Below are 22,872 nucleotides of genomic sequence, written 5' to 3' on the forward strand. Positions count from 1 at the left end.
AAAAGTCAGTTTCTAGCGGGAGCTGCCGAACGTGCGACTTCGCTCCGCGTAGCCGCAACCGGAAGTCCCCTCTCATCCTTCTAAACTCCAGCAAGTACAGACCCAGAGCCCTCAACCATTCTCAAACGACAAGCTCTTCATTCCAGGGATCATTCTTGTGAACCTCCTCTGGAATGAATGCTAACATTGCATTTGCATTCCTAACTGCCGACTGAACCTGCACGTTAACCTTGAGAGAATTGTGAACAAGTCCCTTTGAGCTTCTGATTTCCTGAGCATTTCCCCATTTAGAAACTAAAGTCAAAAGGTGCAGGGTTTGAATTCCCGCCAATCTCCACAATCCAAATGAGAACACAAAATGAAGGTGGCTGCTGCTGAACTTTGATCCACTGATGTATATGGTGATTGCTTTAAAAAGTGTGTTCCTAAAACTCCACAACAGCATCTTTCATTGCTGTACTGTACTTGCAGGTACTGTGCGGGCACTGTGCCATGGGGGAATCCAGGAGAGCATCATGATTTTGAACCACAGCGCCATGACGATGGCTGCATTGAAGTGATTGGCTTCACCATGGCATCATTGGTACGTCTCGATTTCCTTAGATCCTTGGGCCTCTGTTAACAGTGGCATGCTGAGCCCTCTTTGCTTGTACTTATTGGTCAATCAGTAACAGTAAGAACAGCACAGTTCAGGATCCTCCTTGGGACCCATCAACGTTGCCCAGGAGAGTGCGCAGAAGAAGAATTGGCTATTCAGTCCCTGGAGTCTCTTTTGTCACTCACTTAGACCATGGCTGATTTAAGCTTGAGGACCATTTTCCTACCTTTGTTTCCTGTAAGTGTGGATGTTTCCTGTAACTGTGTTTGAATATTTTTATGAAGAACAGTTTTTCAAATGTAACACCATCAAACCATATTCAAACAACAGTTACAATATTTCAACCCCCCCCCCCAAAAAAACAGATCCCAAAAGAATAAACCGCCCCCCCATCACCCCCAACATCTGACGGTGACCAGCTGCCTGAAGTGTGAAATGAATGGTCGCTATCTCAGATAGAACCTTCCGTCGACCCTCGCAGGGTATACTTAATCTTTTATAAGTGTAAGAACTCCATCAGGTCACTTAACCATGCCGCGCACCGGGCGGGACCAAAGACTTCCAACCAAACAGCATCCACCTTCGGGCTATCAGCGAGGCAAAGGCCAGAGCATCTGTCTGCCCCCGGTCACACCCCCCCCCCCCCCCCTTTCTGCAGCTCCAGTAAATCTGAAACCCCAAAGATAGATACCAAAGGGCAAGGCTCCAACGTAACCACAAGAATTCCTGATATTGTGCTGAAGAAGTAGACCTAATAGCTCAGAAGCTTGGAACAAGACTAGAACATGTGCGTATGATGCTCCCGATCCCGGGAACACCACTCAAATCTATCAGCTACTTCCGAAAGATCCCACTCATCTGTGCCCTGGTCAAATGTGCCCTATGAAAATGAAATGAAAATTGCTTATTGGCATGAGTAGGCTTCAATGAAGTTACTGTGAAAAGCCCCTAGTCGCCACATTCCGCCGCCTGTTTGGGGAGGCTGGTACGGGAATTGAACCGTGCTGCTGGCCTGCCCTGGTCTACTTTAAAAGCCAGTGATTTAGCCCAGTGTGCTAAACCAGCCCCTAACCAGCCCTATGAACCACTTTATTCTGAATCAGGCTGAGCCAGCACTTGAGGAGGTGGGAGATGGAGTTAATCTGTAGAGCCTCGCTCCGCGCACCCCCCCCCCCCCCCCCCCCCAAAACACCTGGCCCAGCTCCCCTCTCACTTCTTCTTAGCCTCCTGTAGTGGAACCTGCTTCATCGACACAAGCCGACTATAAATGTCTTCCCTGATATCTTCCCTTCCCCGACATTCACCATCAAAAGAACTCTATCCATCAACGAGGGCGGAGGTGCCAAGGGGTAGGAAGCAATCTCCTTGCGTACAATGGCGTACCTGATAATACCGAAACAGGTTAGCTCTCGAGAGCTGGTACTTGCCCATCCACTCCACAAAATCAGCAAACTTCCAATCTATGAATAAATCTCCAAACCATTCCAGCCCCTCCTCCCTCCAGGTCCCAAATACCGAGCCCAAGGGCACCAGCACAAAACATTGATTCTCACAGATTGGAGCCAGCAATGACATAGCACCCAGTTTAAAATGCTACCTAAATTGTTTCCATATTCTCAAGATGGGCACCACCACCGCACTGGAAGTCCATTTAGCCAGAGAGAACAGAAGAGGAGTCATAACCAAGGCTGTCAAGCTAGAGCCTCTGCAGGCACCTCCCTCCATCCATCCCCACACACATTCTGTCCCCCAGTATCCTCTCCATATCTGCTGCCCAATAATAAAATGATAGATTGGGTAAAGCCAGACCCCCGACTGCCTATCCCTTTACAAAAACACCCTACGAATCCGTGGGGGCTCATCCTCCCAAATAAAAGAAGATAACACTTTACTGATTTTCACGAAGGAAGATTTAGGAACGAAAATTGGAAGGCATTGAAACAGAAATAAAAACCACGGGAGGATATTCATTTTTACCGACTGAACCCTGCCCACCAAGGTCAGCTAGAGGTTCTCTGACCTCCACAGGTCCGCCCTCGCCACCTTCCATCAGATCACCAAAATTCAGTTTATGGAATGAGTCCCAGTCATGGGCCACCCAGATTCCCAGATGACAGAAGCTGAACTTGGCCAGGCAAAAGGGCAACCTCCCCAGATCTGCTCCCTTTCCTGGGAGATTCATCGGAAAGTATTTACTTCTGCCCAAGTTCAATTTGTACCCCAAGAAACCTCCCGAACAGTTTCATTATCTCCACTGCACTGACGTGAGGGTCCATCACATACAACAACAAATTTTCTGCATATAATGACACTTCATGCTCCACTCCCCCCCCCCCCCCCCCAACCCTCCTCCAGTTTGTGGATGATCTCAACGCTATGGCAAGAGGCGCAATCGCCAAGTCAAACAATAGCGGAGGCAGGGGACACCCCTATCTCGTGCCTCTCATCAAGTGGAAATACTTTGAATACATTGCATTCACATGAATGCTTGCAGTGTGGGCCCTATATAAAAGCTAGATTGAAGCTATAAATTTAGAGCCAATTCAATCCTCTTGAGAATTTCAAACAAATAACCGCACTTCACCCTATCAAATTCCTTTTCCGCATCTGATGAAATAATTACGACCGGCTCAGGAGCTGGACAGGGGAACAAAACAACATTAAGCGGTCTCCCAACAGTTCCCGGTAACTGCCTATCCTTAACAAACCCTGTCTGCTCCTCCGATGCAACCCCGAGGCGGCAGGGCCCCAGGCGCATAGCCAATGCCTTTGCCAACAACTTCACATCTGCACTCAGTAATGAAATAGGATGATACGACAACACTCTGTCGGATCCTTAGTTTTCTTTAAGATCAAGTAGATCGATGCCTGCACTGATGTGGCCGGCAACGTCCCCTGAGACATTGAATCCTGAAACATTTCTAACAGCAAAGGGGCCAGCTATCCTGGAAACGTCTTATAAAACTTGGTCGGGAATTCATTCTGTCCTGGCGCCTTACCTGACTGCATCAGACCCATGTGTTTTATCACCTCCTCGAAGGCCAGCGGGGCTCCAGTTCATCTCTTCACTCCTGCTCCACCACTGGGATAGACAAACCATCCAAGAACTCGAACATTGAAAACCCGTCTTCCGGGGGCTCTTGACTTGTCACAGTAAAAAACCTCAAAAGCCTCATTAACCTTGACAGGTGCAGAAACGAATCTGCCACCCGAGTCCTTCACCTGCTTCCCGAGAAACCGCAGTTGTCACAGGCAACTGGCCTTCTCCTCATGCTCATTCAAAGCCCCCCTCGAATGTAGTAGCTGGCACACAGCCAGCAGCCCAAACTCCAACTGTAACTTCTTTCGACTTGCCAATAGTTCCAGCGTCTGATTAACTGAGTACTGGTGATGCACTTCCAGGATGGCATCCACCAACCTCGGCCTCTCCGCACTTCCACTCCTCTCCTTATGTGCCTTGTGAGAAATCATCTCTCCTCTAATAACCGCCTTCAAAGCTTCCCACAACATGGAAAGTGAAATCTCCTCACTTCATTACAGATGCACCATAAAAGCATCCTATTTGGCTGCATCACAGCCTGGTGTGGCAACTGCTCGGCCCAAGACCGTAGGAAACTAGAGAGAGTTGTGAATGTTGCGCAGTCCATCACACGAAACCGCCTCCCATCCACCTCCCGTTGCCTTGGTAAAGCAGGCCGCATAATCAAAAACCCCTCCCACCGGGGTTATTCTCTCTTCCAACTTCTTCCATTGGGCAGAAGATACAAATGTCTGAGAACACGCACAAACAGATTTAAAAAAAGCTTCTACCCCATTGTTACCAGACTCCTGAGTGACCCTCTTATGGACTGAACTGATCTCCCCACACATCTTCTCTACTAAGTAGGGCTGCACTCCGTATGCTTCACTCAATATCTATGTCTATGTATTTACCGTAAGTTTTATGATTTTCATGTACGAATTTGTAGTAACTGTACGCAGAACAATATTTTTCACTCTACCTCGATACATGTGTCAATAAATCTAAATCACATTCTGTTAAACACCAGATACTCCTCAGTGGTGGAGGAAACCCTCTCACACAATCCCTTATCCACCAGCCAAGACGTATCCAATCTTCACGGTGGGGCGGGGGTCCAAATCCACAAAATGCGGAGCATGACCAGCGATCACTATTGCCAAATACTCCACTCCACTACCCCTGGCAGCAGGGACCTACCTACCACAAGGGACTCGATCCTATAATATACCTGATATACTTGGGAGAAGAAGGAAAAACCCTTTTCATCTGGATGTAAAGATCTCCATGGGTCTGCTTCCTCCATCTGCAGTATGAAGGCCAGAAGTACCTTTGCCAACCCTGAAAGTCTTTACAGCCTTAGGCCTATACTTAACCAATCAAGGATCCTATGCACGGATTAGCTGGTGCGAGCCCCAATCGGGAATCAATGAAAGCAACTTGTTGATGAAAACTGTCTCTTCCCACAGCGGCGCGATGAGGACCCGGGTTCGATCCTGGCCTCAGGTCACTCTGTGTGGAGTTTGCACATTCTCCCCATGCCTGCATGGGTTCTACCCCCACCACCCAAAAAGATGTGCAGGGTAGGTGGATTGGCCACGCTAAAAATGCCCCTTAATTGGGGAAAAAAAAATAAGTAGGTACTCTAAACTTATTTTTAAAAATGCTGTCAGCCCAGTTTGGGGCATACACATTGATCGGCACCACCATGGCACCCACCAACAACCTGCTCACCATAACATATCTCCCATTCAGATCATCAAAAACTTAGCCGCCGAAAAAGCTACCTTCTTACTAATCAAAATCGCTGCCTCCCAAGCCCCACTGTAAAAACCCGAATGAAACTCCTGCCCACCAAACCCTTCTGCAACCTTAACTGATCTTCAACCCACAAATGGTATCCTACAACAGCACCACATTGGCCTTCAAACCCCTGAGGTGCGCAGATATCTTGGATGTCTTCACCGGGCCTACGCGTTCTATGTGACCACTGGATGGGGAGGGGGGGGGTCATCTACCCCCTCTCGTACCAGGGTCAGCCATTCTCTCCTGTGAGGCAATCTAGCAATCTCTGAAGGAGAGCTGACACCAGGCCTACCCAAGATGGTCACCAAAGCCCCAAAAACAACCGAACAAAGAACAACCAACATCAGAAAACAAACCCATCCAACCCTCCACTCACACCACTCCCAACAAGCCTAGCCAGCATTGATCAGGCAACCAAAAACTCTCCCCTTCCTGCTCTTCCCGCCACCCCCCCAACCCCATTCAACACAAAAACAAAACCCGTAAGCTCATACTTTTCAGCCTCCCACACCCTACCACTGTATGAGCTGCAGCTATCCCCATCTCTTTGCTCCGATTAACTAACCATCTTAGCTAGCCGGGTGCGCCCCCCCCCCCCCCCCCCCCCGCCCCCCTCCCAAGTGCCATACGTCAAAATTCCCAAATATCAACAAGCCCCCTGCCCAAAACCAGCTTTGTTATCTCCAAAGGAGAGAGAGAAGATGAAAATCACAGAAAGAAACATGAACAAGAATCAATACTCATCCCTCCAACTCCCACAATACAATTACCCATTTAAAAATAAAATTCCACAACCATCCAGTAAACGCCCCATCAACTATTAGAAATCACCCACGCACCTCCATAGAAACCTCATCCAACCAATACCAAAGAAAGACATTAATCTCAACCCTAGTTCATGTCTCTCCATGAATGCTTCAGCCTCCTGTGGAGCCTCAAAGTAATAGTCTCTATTTTTGTAAGTAAGCGGAGGCATGCGGTTTAAACCACGGCAAATCAAACCCTACTGCGACACAACGCAGCCCTGGCCTTATTAAATACAGCACACCTCTTGGCCAGCTCCGCTCCAACATCTTAATAAATTCCCACTGCATGGCCCTCCCATCGGCAATCATGGTCATCCTCTGCCCACCCTAACACTCTTCCTTTGTCCTGAAAGTTGCGGACGTGCACGATTGCACGCGGTGGTTCACCTGCACGGGGCTTCTGCCTCGGCGACCTGTGGCCACGATCCAGCTGAGGGCAGGTTGCCATTTGCCCCCGCCCCACCATCTTCCAAAACAGTTGTGACATTAATTTTGTCGGGCTTGGGCTCTCCAGCAACCCAACCACCCTCAATTCCTGTCTACGAGACCGATTTTCCAAGTCGTCCCCCTTGGTCCTTAATATTTTGTTATCGGCCGCAAAGTGTGCCAATCCCTTTCCAGGGTTTTCCAGGGAGGTGATTTGATCACTCTGCCTGGACAGAGCCACCCCCACCTCATTCAGCTCCACAACATGTACCTTCACCACCTTGTCCACTTTAACAAAGGCTGCTGGAATCAAGGATGTCGCCACCTCAATCGCTTTTTCATGTTCCACCAAGACCTCCCGACGTAATTTCTGTAGTTCCACCTCTAAGATCTGAACAGTTAGTGGAGTGCACCGTGCTTTCACAGCAGTCTCGGCCATTTTATTTCCAGACAAGACTCTCAAAGCTTCCAAATTCAGTGCTTGTTCTTTTTCTGCTGCCTAGTCCGGTATCTATTGGGCATCCCCTTGATGCGGATACTTAACCCATCGATTAAAAACAAACTTGAGCCAAAACCTCCTCCAAACATCTGGCGAGAAAGGCTTAAACAAAGTTTTCTGGTGGGAGCCGCCTCTTGTGCGACTGTTCCCCTACATATTTCCAACAGAAGTCCTGTGTTCAAATATTATTCCGCACTTGACACCTGACAAAAGATTCTTCAGATATTATCTGGTCTGATTTCCTCAAATGATACAATTCTCGTTTCCTGTTCAGATTTCTGAGTGACCTCTCCCTAACTGGACTATAAATTAATTTCCAGTTGCAGGGTCACTTTTCTGGTTCACGATGGAGTCTGCTCTGGCAACCTGTAGTCGAGGTCCTTAAAGTGACTACCGTACCTGTTGAAGAAATGTAACCGGATGCTGACTGTGTTCCTTTAACTCTCCCCTTCTCATCGACACCTGATGCTTTTGTTGAATTGACTTTCTCTCCATCTGTATTGTAAACCAGGCTGCTCTGCATGTTGGGGGACATGGGGAACGGCTCAACCAGTGCCGTGAAGTGACACTAACAACGTACAAGTCGATTCCGATGCAGGTGGATGGGGAGCCGTGTAAGCTCGCACCCTCTGTTATTCACATTTCATTGCGGAATCAGGCAAACATGGTCCAGAAGACCAAGAGGAGGACGTCCATTCCACTGCTCAATGAGTGAGTATCATTACAAACCCATCATGACAATTTAGCAACTTCTGTTGGGAAAGGGATTCCCTGGAATAGTCATGTGATGTTACATTTTTTTAAAAGACAAAGCTAGTTTCCTAATTTCCTGGCCCCCTCTTATTTATGTGTGCGATGCTTTCAATGAGTCAATTAGATGAACATTGCTGGCAGAGGGAATTGAGTGTTAGAATACAGAGGGAAGGTTATTCCATGGCAATGGGGGGTAAGCTTGTCAGAGCGACGGGTCTTTTCCTGTTACTAGAATAAAAGCCCACCGATTGAAAATGTAGTGTGAGGCATTGTGGGAGCAGCCATTTTGTGACAGATTTGTCCTAGGTAACATCATGCTCAACAGCGGCCGTAGACTGGTTTGATTTGATTTGATTTTGATTTGATTTATTGTCACATGTACCGAAGTACATGTACCGAAGTACAGTGAAACCTATTTTTCTACGGCCGAGGGAACATGCACCATACGTTCATAGTAGACAAAAAGAATAATCAACAGAAACATTGACAAATGGTACATCAACAAACAGTGATTGGCTACAGTGCGGAACAAGGGGCCAAACAAAGCAAATACATGAGTAAGAGCAGCATAAGGCGCCGTGAATAGTCCTCGTACAGGGAACAGATCAGTCAGAGGGGGAGTCGTTGAGTCTAGTAGCTGTGGGGAAGAAGCTGTTCCTATGTCTAGATGTGCGGGTCTTCAGACTTCTGTACCTTCTGCCTAATGGAAGGGTCTGGAAGAAGGCAATGCCTGGGTGGGAGGGGTCTCTGATAATGCTGTCTGCCTTCCTGAGGCAGTGGGAAATGGGGACCCCATTTCTCTCACTTGCCACAAGATTTAGCGTAAAATGCCTTCTCGGTTCGAAGGAATGAGAAGGAGAGAGTACTGCATTAAGTTGTATTTTGTGCATTCCCAATTTAATTGCTCAATCATTGCTGGGCATGCTTCCAGCTGCCTGGGGCCAAAACGCGGGAATTCACTCCTAAACCTTTCCTGCCCTACACGTTGTTTTCTTCCTTTGTGACACTAGATAAAACTGACCTCTTTCACTAAACATTTGGTCACCTGACCTAATGTCACCTCAAGTGGCCCGGTTTTATACCTTGTTTTATAATGCTTTTGTGAAGTGCCCCAGAACATCTGATTGTGTTAAAGACATTATATCAATGTGAGTTATTGTTGTTGTGAAGTTGGTTCACAGCATAATGGTATTAAAGTGTGTGAGAGTTCAGAATTAACATTCAAATTTCAGACCCCAGGCTCAGTTGAGCATTGCAATTTTAATCAGCAGATTTATTGTTCCTTAATGACATTACTGTACAAGCCTTCCAGCTCAGTTACTCCTCCCAACCAGTTAGTTCCCTAATGATCTTGTCATTACAGCTGAAATCTGACTATATTTTTAAGACAAGCAAACTGAAAGAGAAAGGATGATCAGATTCTATATGTGAGTAATTACTCCTGTTAAAAATCTTTAAGTCGACAGCCACTTGCACAAGGCATCAAGGGAGTAGTGGGTGATTATAACTCAAATCCTGCAGGTTAGCCCCAGTGAGAAGGTCTCTGTATTATTGTTCCTGATATTGATTCAGTGCACAATGAAATATGTGTAAGATTTGCCAATAGAATCTCCAGTAACCTTCCTGACTGAGTTTACCCCATTTATCCCAAGAAACGCACTATTATTATCAGGACCACTGATTTACAGCAAAGGATTAAATGCTGCCAGACTTGCTGAGATTCTCCAGCATTTTCCCTTTCGTTTCAGATTCCAGCATCCGCAGTAATTTGCTTTTCTCCAATAAATCAAACTGGTGGCTGATGTTCACTTTGCCTGATTGTGTGGAACATACAGCAATTCATTTTGCATCTCTCAAGCTTTGTATTTCCACTGACTGCATTGGGAAACATAAATCCAAATATTGATTGACCATCACTTACTTTGTACCATCACACAGTCAAAATGAGTCCCGATGTTTTTATTGCACAGTATTGGTGACATGTTAATGCTATTTTCAGGATCATGCAATAGTTCTGGGGAGTGCACAAGCCTAGGAATGCAGAAGGAGGCAGTAGACATAATGGTGATGTTTGTGCTTCATTCTGAGCAAAGGAGATGTTAACCCTCAGGCTCAGCTACCCCACCTGTAAGTCCTGATGTGCGGTAAACAAGGAAGGTTGAAACAGGAGAGGTGGAGCTGGGGAGGGGTCAAGATGAAAGACAGGAATGTGTGAGGGGGGCCCAGATTCTTTATCTTCTCCCCTCCACCAATCTATCCAGGTGATCCTGCTGTGGATGGGAAACGAATTGAGAGAAGTCGAAGATGTAGGTAGTTTTCTGGGCAGTAGGCATCGCTACAAGGACAGCATTTGTTGCCTAATTGCCCTTGAACTGAGTGGCTTGCTTGGCCATTTTCACAAGGCAGTTAAAAGGCAACCATATTACTGTGGATCTGGAGTCACATGTAGGCCAGACCAGGTAAAGGTCAGACCAGGTAAGGATGACAGATTTCCTTCCCTAAAGGACATTAGTGAACCAGATGGGGTTTTACAACAATCAATGGTAGTTTCATGGTCACCATTATGAGCTGAACTTTCAACTCCTGATTTTTATTAACTAATTAATTTTGGGTTACTCTGGATTACTGTCGTAGTGATGTGACCACTAAGCCCCTGTCTCCCCATTTTCTGGCCATGCTTGGTAACTGCTGACAGGTAGGGGTGACAGGCAATAACATGATGGTAAATGTGTTCCAGAGGGTGAATGTTATGCTTCTAGGAGGACAATATTATGGATTCCGCAAATCGGAAATGACCACAGGAAATGGTGGAAATACTCAGCAGGACTGACAGTATCTGTGGAGGGAGAAACAGCGTTAACGTTTCAGATTGCTGACTACCTTCCAGAGACACTGCCTTCGGAGAATGCATGTGTGTGATGCATCAGTTCCTTCAAAGGAAAGATATCAGTCAGGCAGCTTTTAAATATGTACTCAGGCAGTTGATATATCCTTCACTGCTTTGCGGTGAAGATGACTAATTGGTGATATTAAAAAGCGAAAATGTTGAAAAAAACAGTAGGTCCAGCAGCATCTGTGCAGCGAGAACCAGAGTTAGCGTTTTGAGTCTGTGTGACTTCTCAGAGCTGTGTGTGTTTGTGCGTTGGTGTGGATGTGTGCAGCAGGTGGCGGTGTGCGTTTGTGTGAAAGGTGGGTGTATGTGTGTGGGTGATGGGGTGTGTTTGTATGACGGTGTGTGTGGTGGGGTGCCGGGGGGGGGGGGGGGGGGGGGGGGGGGGTTGTGTATGTGGGGTGTGTGTGTGTGTGTGGAGGGGGTGTGTGCAAGGGGGTGCAGGTTGGGAGGGGGTGGTTGTGTATGTGGGCTAAGGGTGTGTGTGTGTGTGTGGAGGGTGTGGGTGTGTGTGTGGAGGGTGTGGGTGTGTGTGTGTGGAGGGTGTCTGTGTGTGTGTGGAGGGGGGGTGTGTGTGTGGGTTGTGTGTGTGCGCGCGTGGAGGGGGTGTGTGCATGCGTGGAGGGTGTGTGTGCATGCGTGGAGGGTGTGTGCGCGCGTGGAGGGTGTGTGTGCGCACGTGGAGGGTGTGTGCGCACGTGGAGGGTGTGTGCGCGCGTGGAGGGTGTGTGCGCGCGTGGAGGGTGTGTGCGCGCGTGGAGGGTGTGTGCGCGCGTGGAGGGTGTGTGCGCGCGTGGAGGGTGTGTGCGCGCGTGGAGGGTGTGTGCGCGCGTGGAGGGTGTGTGCGCGCGCGTGGAGAGGGTGTGCGCGTGCGTGGAGGGGGTGTGTGCGTGGGGGAGGTACGTGTGCGTGTGGGGGGGGGGGGTACTCTGGTGCTCTGGTTTCCCCCCACAGCCCAGAGATGTGCAGGTTAGGTGGATTGGCCATGCTAAATTGCCCTTAGTGTTGGGTGGGGTTACTGGGTTATGGGGATAGGATGGAGGTGTTGACCTTGGGTAGGGTGCTCTTTCCAAGAGCTGGTGCAGACTCGATGGGCCGAGTGGCCTCCTTCTGCACTGGAAATTCTATGATAAATTTGATGATAATCTATGGAGGGTGTGTGTGTATGAGGGGGTGTGTGTGTATGAGGGGGTGTGTGTGTATGAGGGGGTGTGTGTGTATGAGGGGGTGTGTGTGTATGAGGGGGTGTGTGTGTATGAGGGGGTGTGTGTGTATGAGGGGGTGTGTGTGTATGAGGGGGTGTGTGTGAATGGAGGGTGTGTGTGAATGGAGGGTGTGTGTGAATGGAGGGTGTGTGTGAATGGAGGGTGTGTGTGTGTGAATGGAGGGTGTGTGTGTGTGTAAATGGAGGGTGTGTGTGTGTGAATGGAGGGTGTGTGTGTGTGTGAATGGAGGGTGTGTGTGTGTGAATGGAGGGTGTGTGTGTGTGAATGGAGGGTGTGTGTGTGTGAATGGAGGGTGTGTGTGTGTGTGAATGGAGGGTGTGTGTGTGAATGGAGGGTGTGTGTGTGTGAATGGAGGGTGTGTGTGTGTGAATGGAGGGTGTGTGTGAGAATGGAGGGTGTGTGTGTGAGAATGGAGGGTGTGTGTGTGAGAATGGAGGGTGTGTGTGTGAGAATGGAGGGTGTGTGTGTGAGAATGGAGGGTGTGTGTGTGAGAATGGAGGGTGTGTGTGTGAGAATGGAGGGTGTGTGTGTGAGAATGGAGGGTGTGTGTGTGAGAATGGAGGGTGTGTGTGTGAGAATGGAGGGTGTGTGTGTGTGAGAATGGAGGGTGTGTGTGTGTGTGAATGGAGGGTGTGTGTGTGTGAATGGAGGGTGTGTGTGTGAGAATGGAGGGTGTGTGTGTGAGAATGGAGGGTGTGTGTGTGAGAATGGAGGGTGTGTGTGTGAGAATGGAGGGTGTGTGTGTGAGAATGGAGGGTGTGTGTGTGAGAATGGAGGGTGTGTGTGTGAGAATGGAGGGTGTGTGTGTGTGAGAATGGAGGGTGTGTGTGTGAGAATGGAGGGTGTGTGTGTGAGAATGGAGGGTGTGTGTGTGAGAATGGAGGGTGTGTGTGTGAGAATGGAGGGTGTGTGTGTGAGAATGGAGGGTGTGTGTGTGAGAATGGAGGGTGTGTGTGTGAGAATGGAGGGTGTGTGTGTGAGAATGGAGGGTGTGTGTGTGTGAGAATGGAGGGTGTGTGTGTGTGAGAATGGAGGGTGTGTGTGTGTGAATGGAGGGTGTGTGTGTGAGAATGGAGGGTGTGTGTGTGAGAATGGAGGGTGTGTGTGTGAGAATGGAGGGTGTGTGTGTGAGAATGGAGGGTGTGTGTGTGAGAATGGAGGGTGTGTGTGTGAGAGAATGGAGGGTGTGTGTGTGTGAGAATGGAGGGTGTGTGTGTGAGAATGGAGGGTGTGTGTGTGTGTGAATGGAGGGTGTGTGTGTGTGTGAATGGAGGGTGTGTGTGTGTGTGAATGGAGGATGGGTGTGTGTATGGAGTGTGTGTGTATGTGTGGAGGGTGCGTGTGTTTGTGGAGGGTGCGTGTGTTTGTGGAGGGTGTGTGTGTGTATGGAGGGTGTGTGTGTTTGTGGAGGGTGTGTGTGTGTATGGAGGGTGTGTGTGTGTATGGAGGGTGTGTGTGTGTGTGGAGGGTGTGTGTGTGTGTGTGTGGAGGGTGTGTGTGTGTGTGTGTGTGTGGAGGGTGTGTGTGTTTGTGGGGGGGGGGGGGTGATTGAGGGGCTGAATGACCTCCTGTTTCTAGGATCCATTTTGTTGTTTTGAATGGAAAAGTAAAGTGGGCAGTTTCCATAATAACACACAACACAACATTTTTGCTCCCCCTGGCGGAATGGTGAAAATGAACTCTGCCATCTCCAGCTTTCCCTCCCTGATCAGCTGCTGGGTAAAATGGCCAGGGACATTATGTGCAGAAAGGAAAAGAATAAGCTGCCGTGTTTCGTACATTAGCTAGAATCCTCATTGGCTGTGGGGTGCAAATGTACAAAACCTAACTGTACTCAGCAAGTATTGGCTTGAGCACTGGGGAGAACTACCCCAACTCTATGACAAAATAGCACCTCTGTTATTTGCGTCCACCCTCTCTCCCTCATACTACACTGGAGTGTCAGACTTGAGCTTTGTACACAAATCACTGGAGTGGGATTTGAACATCACAACCTTCTGGCATGGAGTCGAGAAGTAGGCAAAGAAACCCAAGCAAGGGGGAATGTTCTAGCAGGTGCTCTGAATAATGATCTTGTGGTTGTCGTGTGGGACTCTTTGTCTAATTCCTGGAGGGATTCAGATGGAACAGGCCTGATTGGCAAATGGACTAAAATGTAGATAGAACATTGCAATTCTTCCATGATCATCCAAGCCGATGATGTTAATGAGCTAACAGGACGGTGGAGCACTAGTCCATTGTGTTCGGTGTCACTTGTATGGGACAAATTTTACTCTCCCTCTGAAAGCTTTCATCTAGGCAGCACAATGGTTAGCACAGTTGCTTAACAGCTCCAGGGTCTCTGGTTCGATTCCCAGCTTGGGTCACGGTCTGTGCAGAGTCTGCACTTTCTCCCCTTGTCTGCGTGGGTTTCCTCCGGCTGCTCAGATTTCTTCCCACAGTCCAAAGATGTGCAGGTAAGGTTGATTGGCCATGATAAATTGGCCTTTGTGTCCAAAAAAGGTTAGGTGGGTTTATGGGTGTCTTGTTATGCTATTTAGGTGTAGCATAAGAGGCTTCCTTGTGGTGCACTCGACAAAGGAAGGATCAGACGTGAAGATAACTCCAATACGTTTATTAAACTATATACACTATTGTAACTTAGGTTCGACACTACTGTTAATCCTACTATAAGCTCCTCAGACTGACTAACCAGACTGCTACAATCGACGTGGTGGGAGTGATATCGAATCAACCTTGTCTCTGTACTCTCTGACTGTCTCCACTGGAAAGAAGCAGATCATGTGTGTGTGGTGTCCTTTATATATGAGTTGGTGTAATGCCCTCCTGTGGTCTTATCACCTCTGTGAGTATCGTGAGTGCCCATTGGTCGTGTCCCATCTAACTGATATATTGATTGAGTGTGTGTGTATGATGTCTCTGGTGCTCCCTCTAGTGTCTAACTAGTCTACATGTATGCACATTAACCCCTTGTGTATTTACGCTGATGAACATCACCACAACGGGGATAGTATGGCGGCGTGGGCTTAAGTGGGGTGCTCTTTGTATGGCCTTGTTCTGCACTGTAAATTCTATGATCTTGTTTTGTTAAAATGATTTATTATCTGTTTCAGTCAGCAGACAGTACCCGAAAGCTTGAAGATACGTGTGAATCGGATCAGCATGCATGATTATGAAGCCTTGCATTATGACAAGGAGAAGCTGAAAGAAGCCTGTAAGTAGCCAGTGGGCCAGTGACTGCTGACCACCTCCGAGACTCTAATGACCAAAAGGAACTCGCATTTATATAGCACCTTCCACGCCTCCAAATGCTTGGCAGCAAATGACAATGCTGTTGAAGTGTAGTCCTTGTTGTGATGTACAGGAATAGGGCAGTCAATTTCAGCGCAGCAAGATTCCCCAAAACAGGAAGGAGATCATGACCAGATAATTTATTTTTTTGTCAGTGATGGGAACACTGGAAATAATTCTTTCATAAGTTTGCTATGTGAACACTGGATGGCAGTGTTAGGCAGTTCTGAATACTTGCTTGCAAAAGAAAACATTCATTGCTACTGCTCCTGGTGGCGACGGGTTTGCAATCCGGAGTTAAGTTTGCAAATAGGGAAGTTGGGTCGATCTTTAGGGTCGCGAGGCCGCACACAGTAAGGGGCCCGCCGAATTTCAGTGTTAGGCTCTGGAGGTTATACTGGAAGTCCAGGCTGAGTAGCAGAGCAGCGCATAGGTTGGGGAGGATATGGAGGAGAAAGCCGCTGAATTCTAGGCCCTGGACCATGAGCGTGGCTATACAGTACCCCCGGATCGCCACGGAGTGGGACCATGAGGCCAGGGAGATTCTCTGATTGGCGGGGTATACCGTGAGGGAGTAGCGCCTTACCGTATCTGGATGGATGAATCTTTTGGTGCTCCCGGAGTCCAGCAAGCAGGAGATCTCGTGCCCTTCGATCTTCACGCTTGTCGAGGCAGTGGCTAGATTGTGCGGACGAGACTGGTCAATCGTGACCGAGGCGAGTCGTGGCTGGTTGTCGCTGTTGTCGAACGATGGGGTGCCCGGGGAGCACAGGTCCTGGAATGATGCCAGTGGCGCCCATGTGCCGTGGGGGAGATAAGATGGCAGCGCTTGATGATCTTGGGGTGGACAAGATGGCGGCACCCACGGGCCGCACGTGGTCTCAGGAGGGGAAGATGGCGGCACCCACTGGCCGCACGTGGTCTGAGGAGGGGAAGATGGCGGCGCCCACTGTCGGTACGCGAGGGGGATCGGGGCGATAGTGGCGACTGCGTGGGCCTGGCACACCGCAGCTAAGTGCTCCTTTTTGCCGCAGGCCTTGCAAAGGGTGCTGTGGGCCGGGCAGTGTTGGCGGCGGTGTTTCTGTTGCCCGCAAAAGTAACATAGGGGGCCCCCGGCGTTGCCTGGCTGGCACGTGGCACAGGCGTAGGGTTGGCTGAGTGGTGTCCCCGGTGTGGCGGGCGACTGTGGAGTCCGCGATGCGTAGGAGGGGTGGGCCGTGGGGCTGGGGGTGAAGGCCTGAAGATTGCGCGAGGCGACCGTCATCGATAGCGCCAGCTTTTTGGTTTCTGCGAGGTCGAGTGTGGCCCCTTCTAAAAGTGGCTGGCGTATGAGGTCTGACCCTATCCCCGTAACGAAAATGTCCCGCATGAGGAGGTTCGAATGTTCCGTGGCTGTGACGGCCTGACAGTCACAGTCTCTGACCAGGGGAATTAAAGCACGGCAGAAATCTTCCACGGACTCACCAGGGAGCTGACTACGAGCTGAGAGTACATGTCTGGCGAAGAGCGTGTTCGTCCGCTGTGCGTAATTCTCTTTCAGTAGCACCATGGCTTCATCATAGGTCGGCGCATCCTGGATAAGAGGAAATACGTTGGAGCTCAGCCACGAGTAGAGTATCTGGATCTTCTGAGCTTCCGGAATTGTGTCTGGTGCAGACCTGATGTAAGCTTCAAAACAAGCTAGCCAATGTTGAAAGTCCTTTTTGGCGTCGCTTGATTGTGGATCCAGCTGCAGGCGGTCCGGCTTGATGCACAGGTCCATCTTCTGAAAACTTTAGTGTAATAAATTGATGCACGATCAATTGCACAAAGTCGAGAGTTGAATACAACTGAGGCTTTATTACACTAAGATGTGTGGCTCCTACAGCAGCTGGCGAAATGGCTGCTGTATGGGGAGCACACATATTTTTACTCCACCTACTGGGCGGAGCCAGCAGGCAGGGACTACCCCCGTACCTGTGGTACAGGGTCTTATCACACACCTCCTAAAATATACAACAATGGTGATTACCACACCTCCCATTGCTGACACTAAGTTTATTTTCATGTGAAGACTGACAAATAGGCCAACCTTTCAAGACAGTCAGTGACTGCAGAAATATAAGCCTGAAACAGAATTTGGAAAGGAAGGGTGGGAGTAAAACCTGTCTAATCTAGTCTTACGTACCTTAAAATGATCTTTACCGAATTTGACAATTTGAACTGCTTTGCCTTGTGAGGTGCCTTGAGGAGAGGGAGAAGACCATGCAATCTCTGGCACATTGTGTCTCAGTTTGAGACCTGATGCAGTGAAAGAGTTAATAAGCCTGAAGTTGTTGCACTCTGGTCAGCTACTCTGATCTGATGACTTCAGAGCAGACCTGGTCAGCCACTGATGGGTCTATTATTAAAAATAACATTGCAGCCCAGTCTGACTGAAGCTTTGTGGAAAGCAGACAGGAGCTGTTTGTTTAAGACCAGAATGTGTTTGTGTTTAGAAATTTACTCTGTGCCAGTTTTCAGCTTCAGGAGTCATTGGAGCAAGAGCTGTGTGTTTATGTTGTTACCGAGTGGTAATTTACTCCCCTTCAGCTTTGACTGCTGGGCCCCTTGAGAACAGACTACATACTCACAGGGTGGGGGAGGAGGAGAGCGCAGATGGACTTGGAATTCATTTGAAAAATAGATTGAAACTAAGTATAGTGTTACCTGGTGTACAGAATTGCACCCGAGTATCAGTCGCCATCGTGACAAACAGACATGTTACATAAATCACCTGAGAATAACCAGTGGTCGTGCTTTGCTCTGGATATTGATGATCACGGAATGGCAGATGTCATGTAATGGGTGTTGAAATCTCTGGTGATTTTCTTACATTAGCCCAGCTTTCTTGACACCTCAGTCCCTCCATCTAAAATGAGTGCAATGGGAATAAGAAGGAAAAGGCACAGGTTCTTGCTGACATGTGCATTAGTCAAACATTTCTGGAAGAAAGTTTGATAGGTTGACTCAATAGTTTAGGCTGCTGGTTACTTTGGTTCAGAATGCAAGAATTAATAAACATTAGCAGAACTAGTAGCTACTGCTGACAAATTACAATGGTGCTGATGACAAATTATAATGGTGCTGACGTGGATTCATCATATCCATTGATTGATTCCCGAGAGTCATGAGACATTTAGACAAATTTAAACCTTTATTTCTTTCTCAGTACAGTGGCGAAGACAGATCACAAACTATATGATATATTGACTCTCCCACTCTGGTGACCTGCAGTATCATATCCCGCTTTGGTGAGGTGCAGTATATGGACCACCCTCTCCCGATGATATGCAGTATATGGACCATCCTGTCCCGATGATATGCAGTATATGGACCATCCTGTCCCGATGATATGCAGTTTATGGACCATCCTGTCCCGATGATATGCAGTATATGGACCATCCTGTCCTGATGATATGCAGTATATGGACCATCCTGTCCTGATGAGCTGCAGTATATGGACCATCCTGTCCCGATGAGATGCAGTATATGGACCATCCTGCCAGAGTGAGGTGCAGTATAAGGACCATCCTGTCCTGATGAGCTGCAGTATATGGACCATCCTGTTCTGATGATATGCAGTATATGGACCATCCTGCCAGAGTGAGGTGCAGTATAAGGACCATCCTGTCCTGATGAGCTGCAGTATATGGACCATCCTGTCCCGATGAGATGCAGTATATGGACCATCCTGCCAGAGTGAGGTGCAGTATAAGGACCATCCTGTCCTGATGAGCTGCAGTATATGGACCATCCTGCCAGAGTGAGGTGCAGTATAAGGACCATCCTGTCCTGATGAGCCGCAGTATATGGACCATCCTGTCCCGATGAGATGCAGTATATAGACCATCCTGTCCCGATGAGATGCAGTATATGGACCATCCTGCCAGAGTGAGGTGCAGTATACGGACCATCCTGTCCTGATGAGCTGCAGTATATGGACCATCCTGTCCCGATGAGATGCAGTATATGGACCATCCTGCCAGAGTGAGGTGCAGTATATGGACCATCCTGTCCCGATGATATGCAGTATATGGACCATCCTGCCAGAGTGAGGTGCAGTATATGGACCATCCTGTCCTGATGACGTGCAGTATATGGACCATTCTGCCCTGGTGAGATGCAGTATATGGACCACCCTGTTCTGGTGAGGTGCAGTATACGGACCCTTGGTGGGGTACAGTATCTGGTCTCTCCTGCCCATCTTGGCACAAGCTGGTGGATCATCTTGGGTAAAATCAGATTCTTCTACCAGTAGCATGCAGTGTCAATGCTCTACCCTTCTGGCATTGTTGCATTGGCGACATTATTGAATACAAGTGCAGAATTAAGATTTTAAATATATGGACTCATTTTAAGCAATAATAATGTAATGCTTAAAAGTAAAAACAGCAATGCAAACTTGAGGTAGTTGTCATTCTGTTGTGTTTACCATGGTTCGGTTGTTGGCATGCCTTGCCCCTGAATTTGAAGGTTGTGTCTTCAAGACCCACTGCAAAAAATGGAACACCTTCTCCAGGCTGACACTGCAGGGCAGTCAAGAGAAAATGCTGTACTCTTGATTGTCTCTCCAATGAGACCTGAAACTGGAGCCCTGTCTGCTCTCTCAGCTGTACATAAAAGAAGATCTAGTTATTGCCATGCTGTATGTGGGAGCTTGCTGTGTATAAATTGGTTGCTGCATTTCGTCCATTACACCACTGACTGCATTGCAAACGGACTTCATTGAATGTAAACTATTTGGGATATACTGAAGTTGGCGAAAGGTTCTATGAAAATGGAAGTTATTCTCTTTCTTTTGCTGCTGCTGACTTTTTTGTTTTTGTCACTTTCCTGTTCTGCTTCACAGCGGTGCCCCTCGGTATCATCGTGGTCCCCGGCGACAGTGACCTGGAGATCTGTCGCACACGCGTCGAGAGGCTTCAAGAGGTATGTCTTAAAAGACGGTTGCTTTATTCTCAGGAAGAAAGGACACTGTGACATGAAATATGCTCTTGTTGTCAATGCAATTCATTTTAATTGGAATGCAGAGAGAAGCTTCCAGAGAAGCAGAAAGCTTGAGCACTGCCTCGCCCTCTGTCGTTGCTATCGACATCAATGCTACAGAGAAATAAATTCTGTTGAAACTACCATCTCTGTATATGTAAATAATACAGAACAACTAGAGATAGGAGGATTGCCATCAATCATTAAAGCCTGAAAACGTCTGACCACAGAACAGTAAAATGTGGGTGCCTGCTCACCCTGACTGCGCGCAGTGAGGTTACATAGAAAGCTAGTAATAGAGGAGACTATTCAGCCCCTCAAACCTATACTTGCTGCCAGGCTCTAGTTTACAGAGACGCTCTGAGCAAAAGCATATTGCTTCTCTGAAGAGATAGAGAGTTATTGCAGAGACATCTGTTAGTTAGGCACTCCCCATGGGCAAACGCCAGAGCAACATTGGCATAGGTTTGGGAAGAGTTGGCTGCATAAGTTCTTAGCAATTGATGGATCACGGCAAAAGGACATTAGTTGGGGCAAAGGAAAGAATATAACTTAAAACTCCAACTGAAGAAGAAAAGTAGCTCTGAAGAAGAGACATACGGATTCGACATTGACTCTGCTTCTCTCTCCACAGATGCTGCCAGACCCACTGAATGTTTCCAACAATTTCTTTTTAGTTCAGATTTCTTGCACCTGCTGTATTTTGCTTTCAAGAAAAATATATTTGTAAATTTACTCTAGAGTAACTACTCGTTTAATTCTTTCTTCCATCCATTTTACGTTTATTGCCTCCCACCTCAAATAATCTCCCAGCCTGAAGGTTTGTCATGTTCCCAGATATAGGGGCGGCACGGTGGCGCTGTGGTTAGTACTGCTGCGCCGAGGGCCCAGGTTTGATCCCGGACCCAGGTTACCATCTGTATGGAGTTTGCACATTCCCCCTGTTAATGCGTGAGTCTCGCCCCTCCAAACCCCAAAGATGTGTAGAGTAGGTGGATTGGTGGCCACGCTAAATTGCCCCTTAATGCAGCATGGTGCAGTGGGTAGCAGGGTCCCAGGTTCAATCCCGGCTCTGGGTCACTGTCCGTGTGGAGTTTGCACATTCCCCCTGTGTTTGTGCGGGTTTCGCCCCCCACATCCCAAAGATGTGCAGGCTAGGTGGATTGGTCACACTAAATTGGGAAAAATGAATTGGGTACTCGAAATTTATTTTTAAAAAGATTAATAAATTTGCCCTTAATTGGAAAGAAATGAATTTGGTACTTGAAATTAAAAAATTATTTCCAGATATTCAGCTGAAATGTGGACCCCTTGTCAAAATATTCCACAAACATTGGGCTGGATTCTCCGCCCCACCACACCACATTTCTGCCCCGGCCCACTGGTGGGATTCTCCATTACGCCGGCCGGTCAATGGGGTTTCACATTGTGGGGCAGCCCCATGCCGTCAGGGAGCCCCCGGGCACCGGCAAAACCGAGAATCCCGCCCATAATGTTTTGCTCACTCCAGACCAAACTCAGCAGTGTTGGTGTTGCCAACTCTGATTAAATGTATTCCTGGAGATTTCATCACAAAACTTTCTCCCACCCTCCAACCATTAGCAGGCCAACACATCCATCCTTGTGACGCACTGTCTTCCAACACCAACTTGAAAACAAAAAGACTCATTACCTTAATGTCAGCCCAACAACATTTTTCCCCATTTTCAAGTATTTTTATACCTGGTAAAGAGAAATAGGAGATTGAATCCAAGGGCATTGCTCCTCCACTAGTGGGGGAGAGAGGGATAGGGGTGGGGGAGTAGGGTAGGTAGAGAAAGAGAGGGAGGGGTAGGGGAGAGAGGGGGAGTTGGGGGAGATGGGGGAGAGAGAGAGAGTTGGGGGAGAGAGAGAGAGATCCTGCACAAAATGTCTGCCTCTGAGCAGCACTTTGAAATGATAAAGTGCAGAAAAGTAAACGATAGTGATCAGGGAATGATTTCCCTTTAGACCATAGAACTTAATGCAGATGAATAGCGCTACCCCATCCACTGGGCACGTCTCTTGTTTCTATTATTAATATGCATTGAAGTTAAAGATGGAGATTTAAAGTGATTAATGTAGTTCCATCACCTTTATCATTAAATCATTCATGTGGCACATTCCTGGCAACCCCAAAGTTTTGATTAATCTTCAGATTTATTTGACTTGTTTGGGGGGGGGGGGAGAAAAATGTGATCTTTGAAAATGCATTACATTTATGTCTCGTGTTATTTTTAAATTTGCTCATGTAAGAAATGATAATGACTGGATAAGAGGCAGAATGCAGAGAGAAGTGGTGAATGTTTGTTTTCCAGACTGGAGAGGGGTGAGCGGTGGTGCTCCCAGGGGCTGGTATTAGAATTGCAGCTTTTTGTGAGATATAAAAACCTGAACTGGGGTATGGGGAACCCAATTTGATGTTTGCAGATGTTCCAAAACATGAAAACAAAAGTAGTGAACCATGAGGAGGATGTGTTTTTCTTTCTTTATTCTTTCATGGCCATCATTGGCAAGGCCAGCATTTCTTGCC

General features: G+C 47.9%; 1 protein-coding gene across 7 annotated transcripts in view; it reads left to right on the forward strand.

The window, feature by feature from the left end:
• dgkza (diacylglycerol kinase, zeta a) overlaps positions 1–22,872 on the forward strand; it is a 922,143-nt gene that overhangs the window by 652,857 nt on the left and 246,414 nt on the right. For all 7 annotated transcript variants that reach the window (XM_038807436.1, XM_038807432.1, XM_038807431.1 and 4 more), the window contains 4 exons: positions 472–583; positions 7,666–7,865; positions 15,137–15,237; positions 20,185–20,264. In XM_038807436.1, coding sequence (XP_038663364.1) covers positions 472–583; positions 7,666–7,865; positions 15,137–15,237; positions 20,185–20,264 — 493 coding nt within the window. The remainder of the gene's footprint in view (positions 1–471; positions 584–7,665; positions 7,866–15,136; positions 15,238–20,184; positions 20,265–22,872) is intronic.

This window comes from Scyliorhinus canicula, chromosome 9 (genome assembly GCF_902713615.1).
Source record: "Scyliorhinus canicula chromosome 9, sScyCan1.1, whole genome shotgun sequence".
NCBI lineage: Eukaryota > Metazoa > Chordata > Chondrichthyes > Carcharhiniformes > Scyliorhinidae > Scyliorhinus > Scyliorhinus canicula.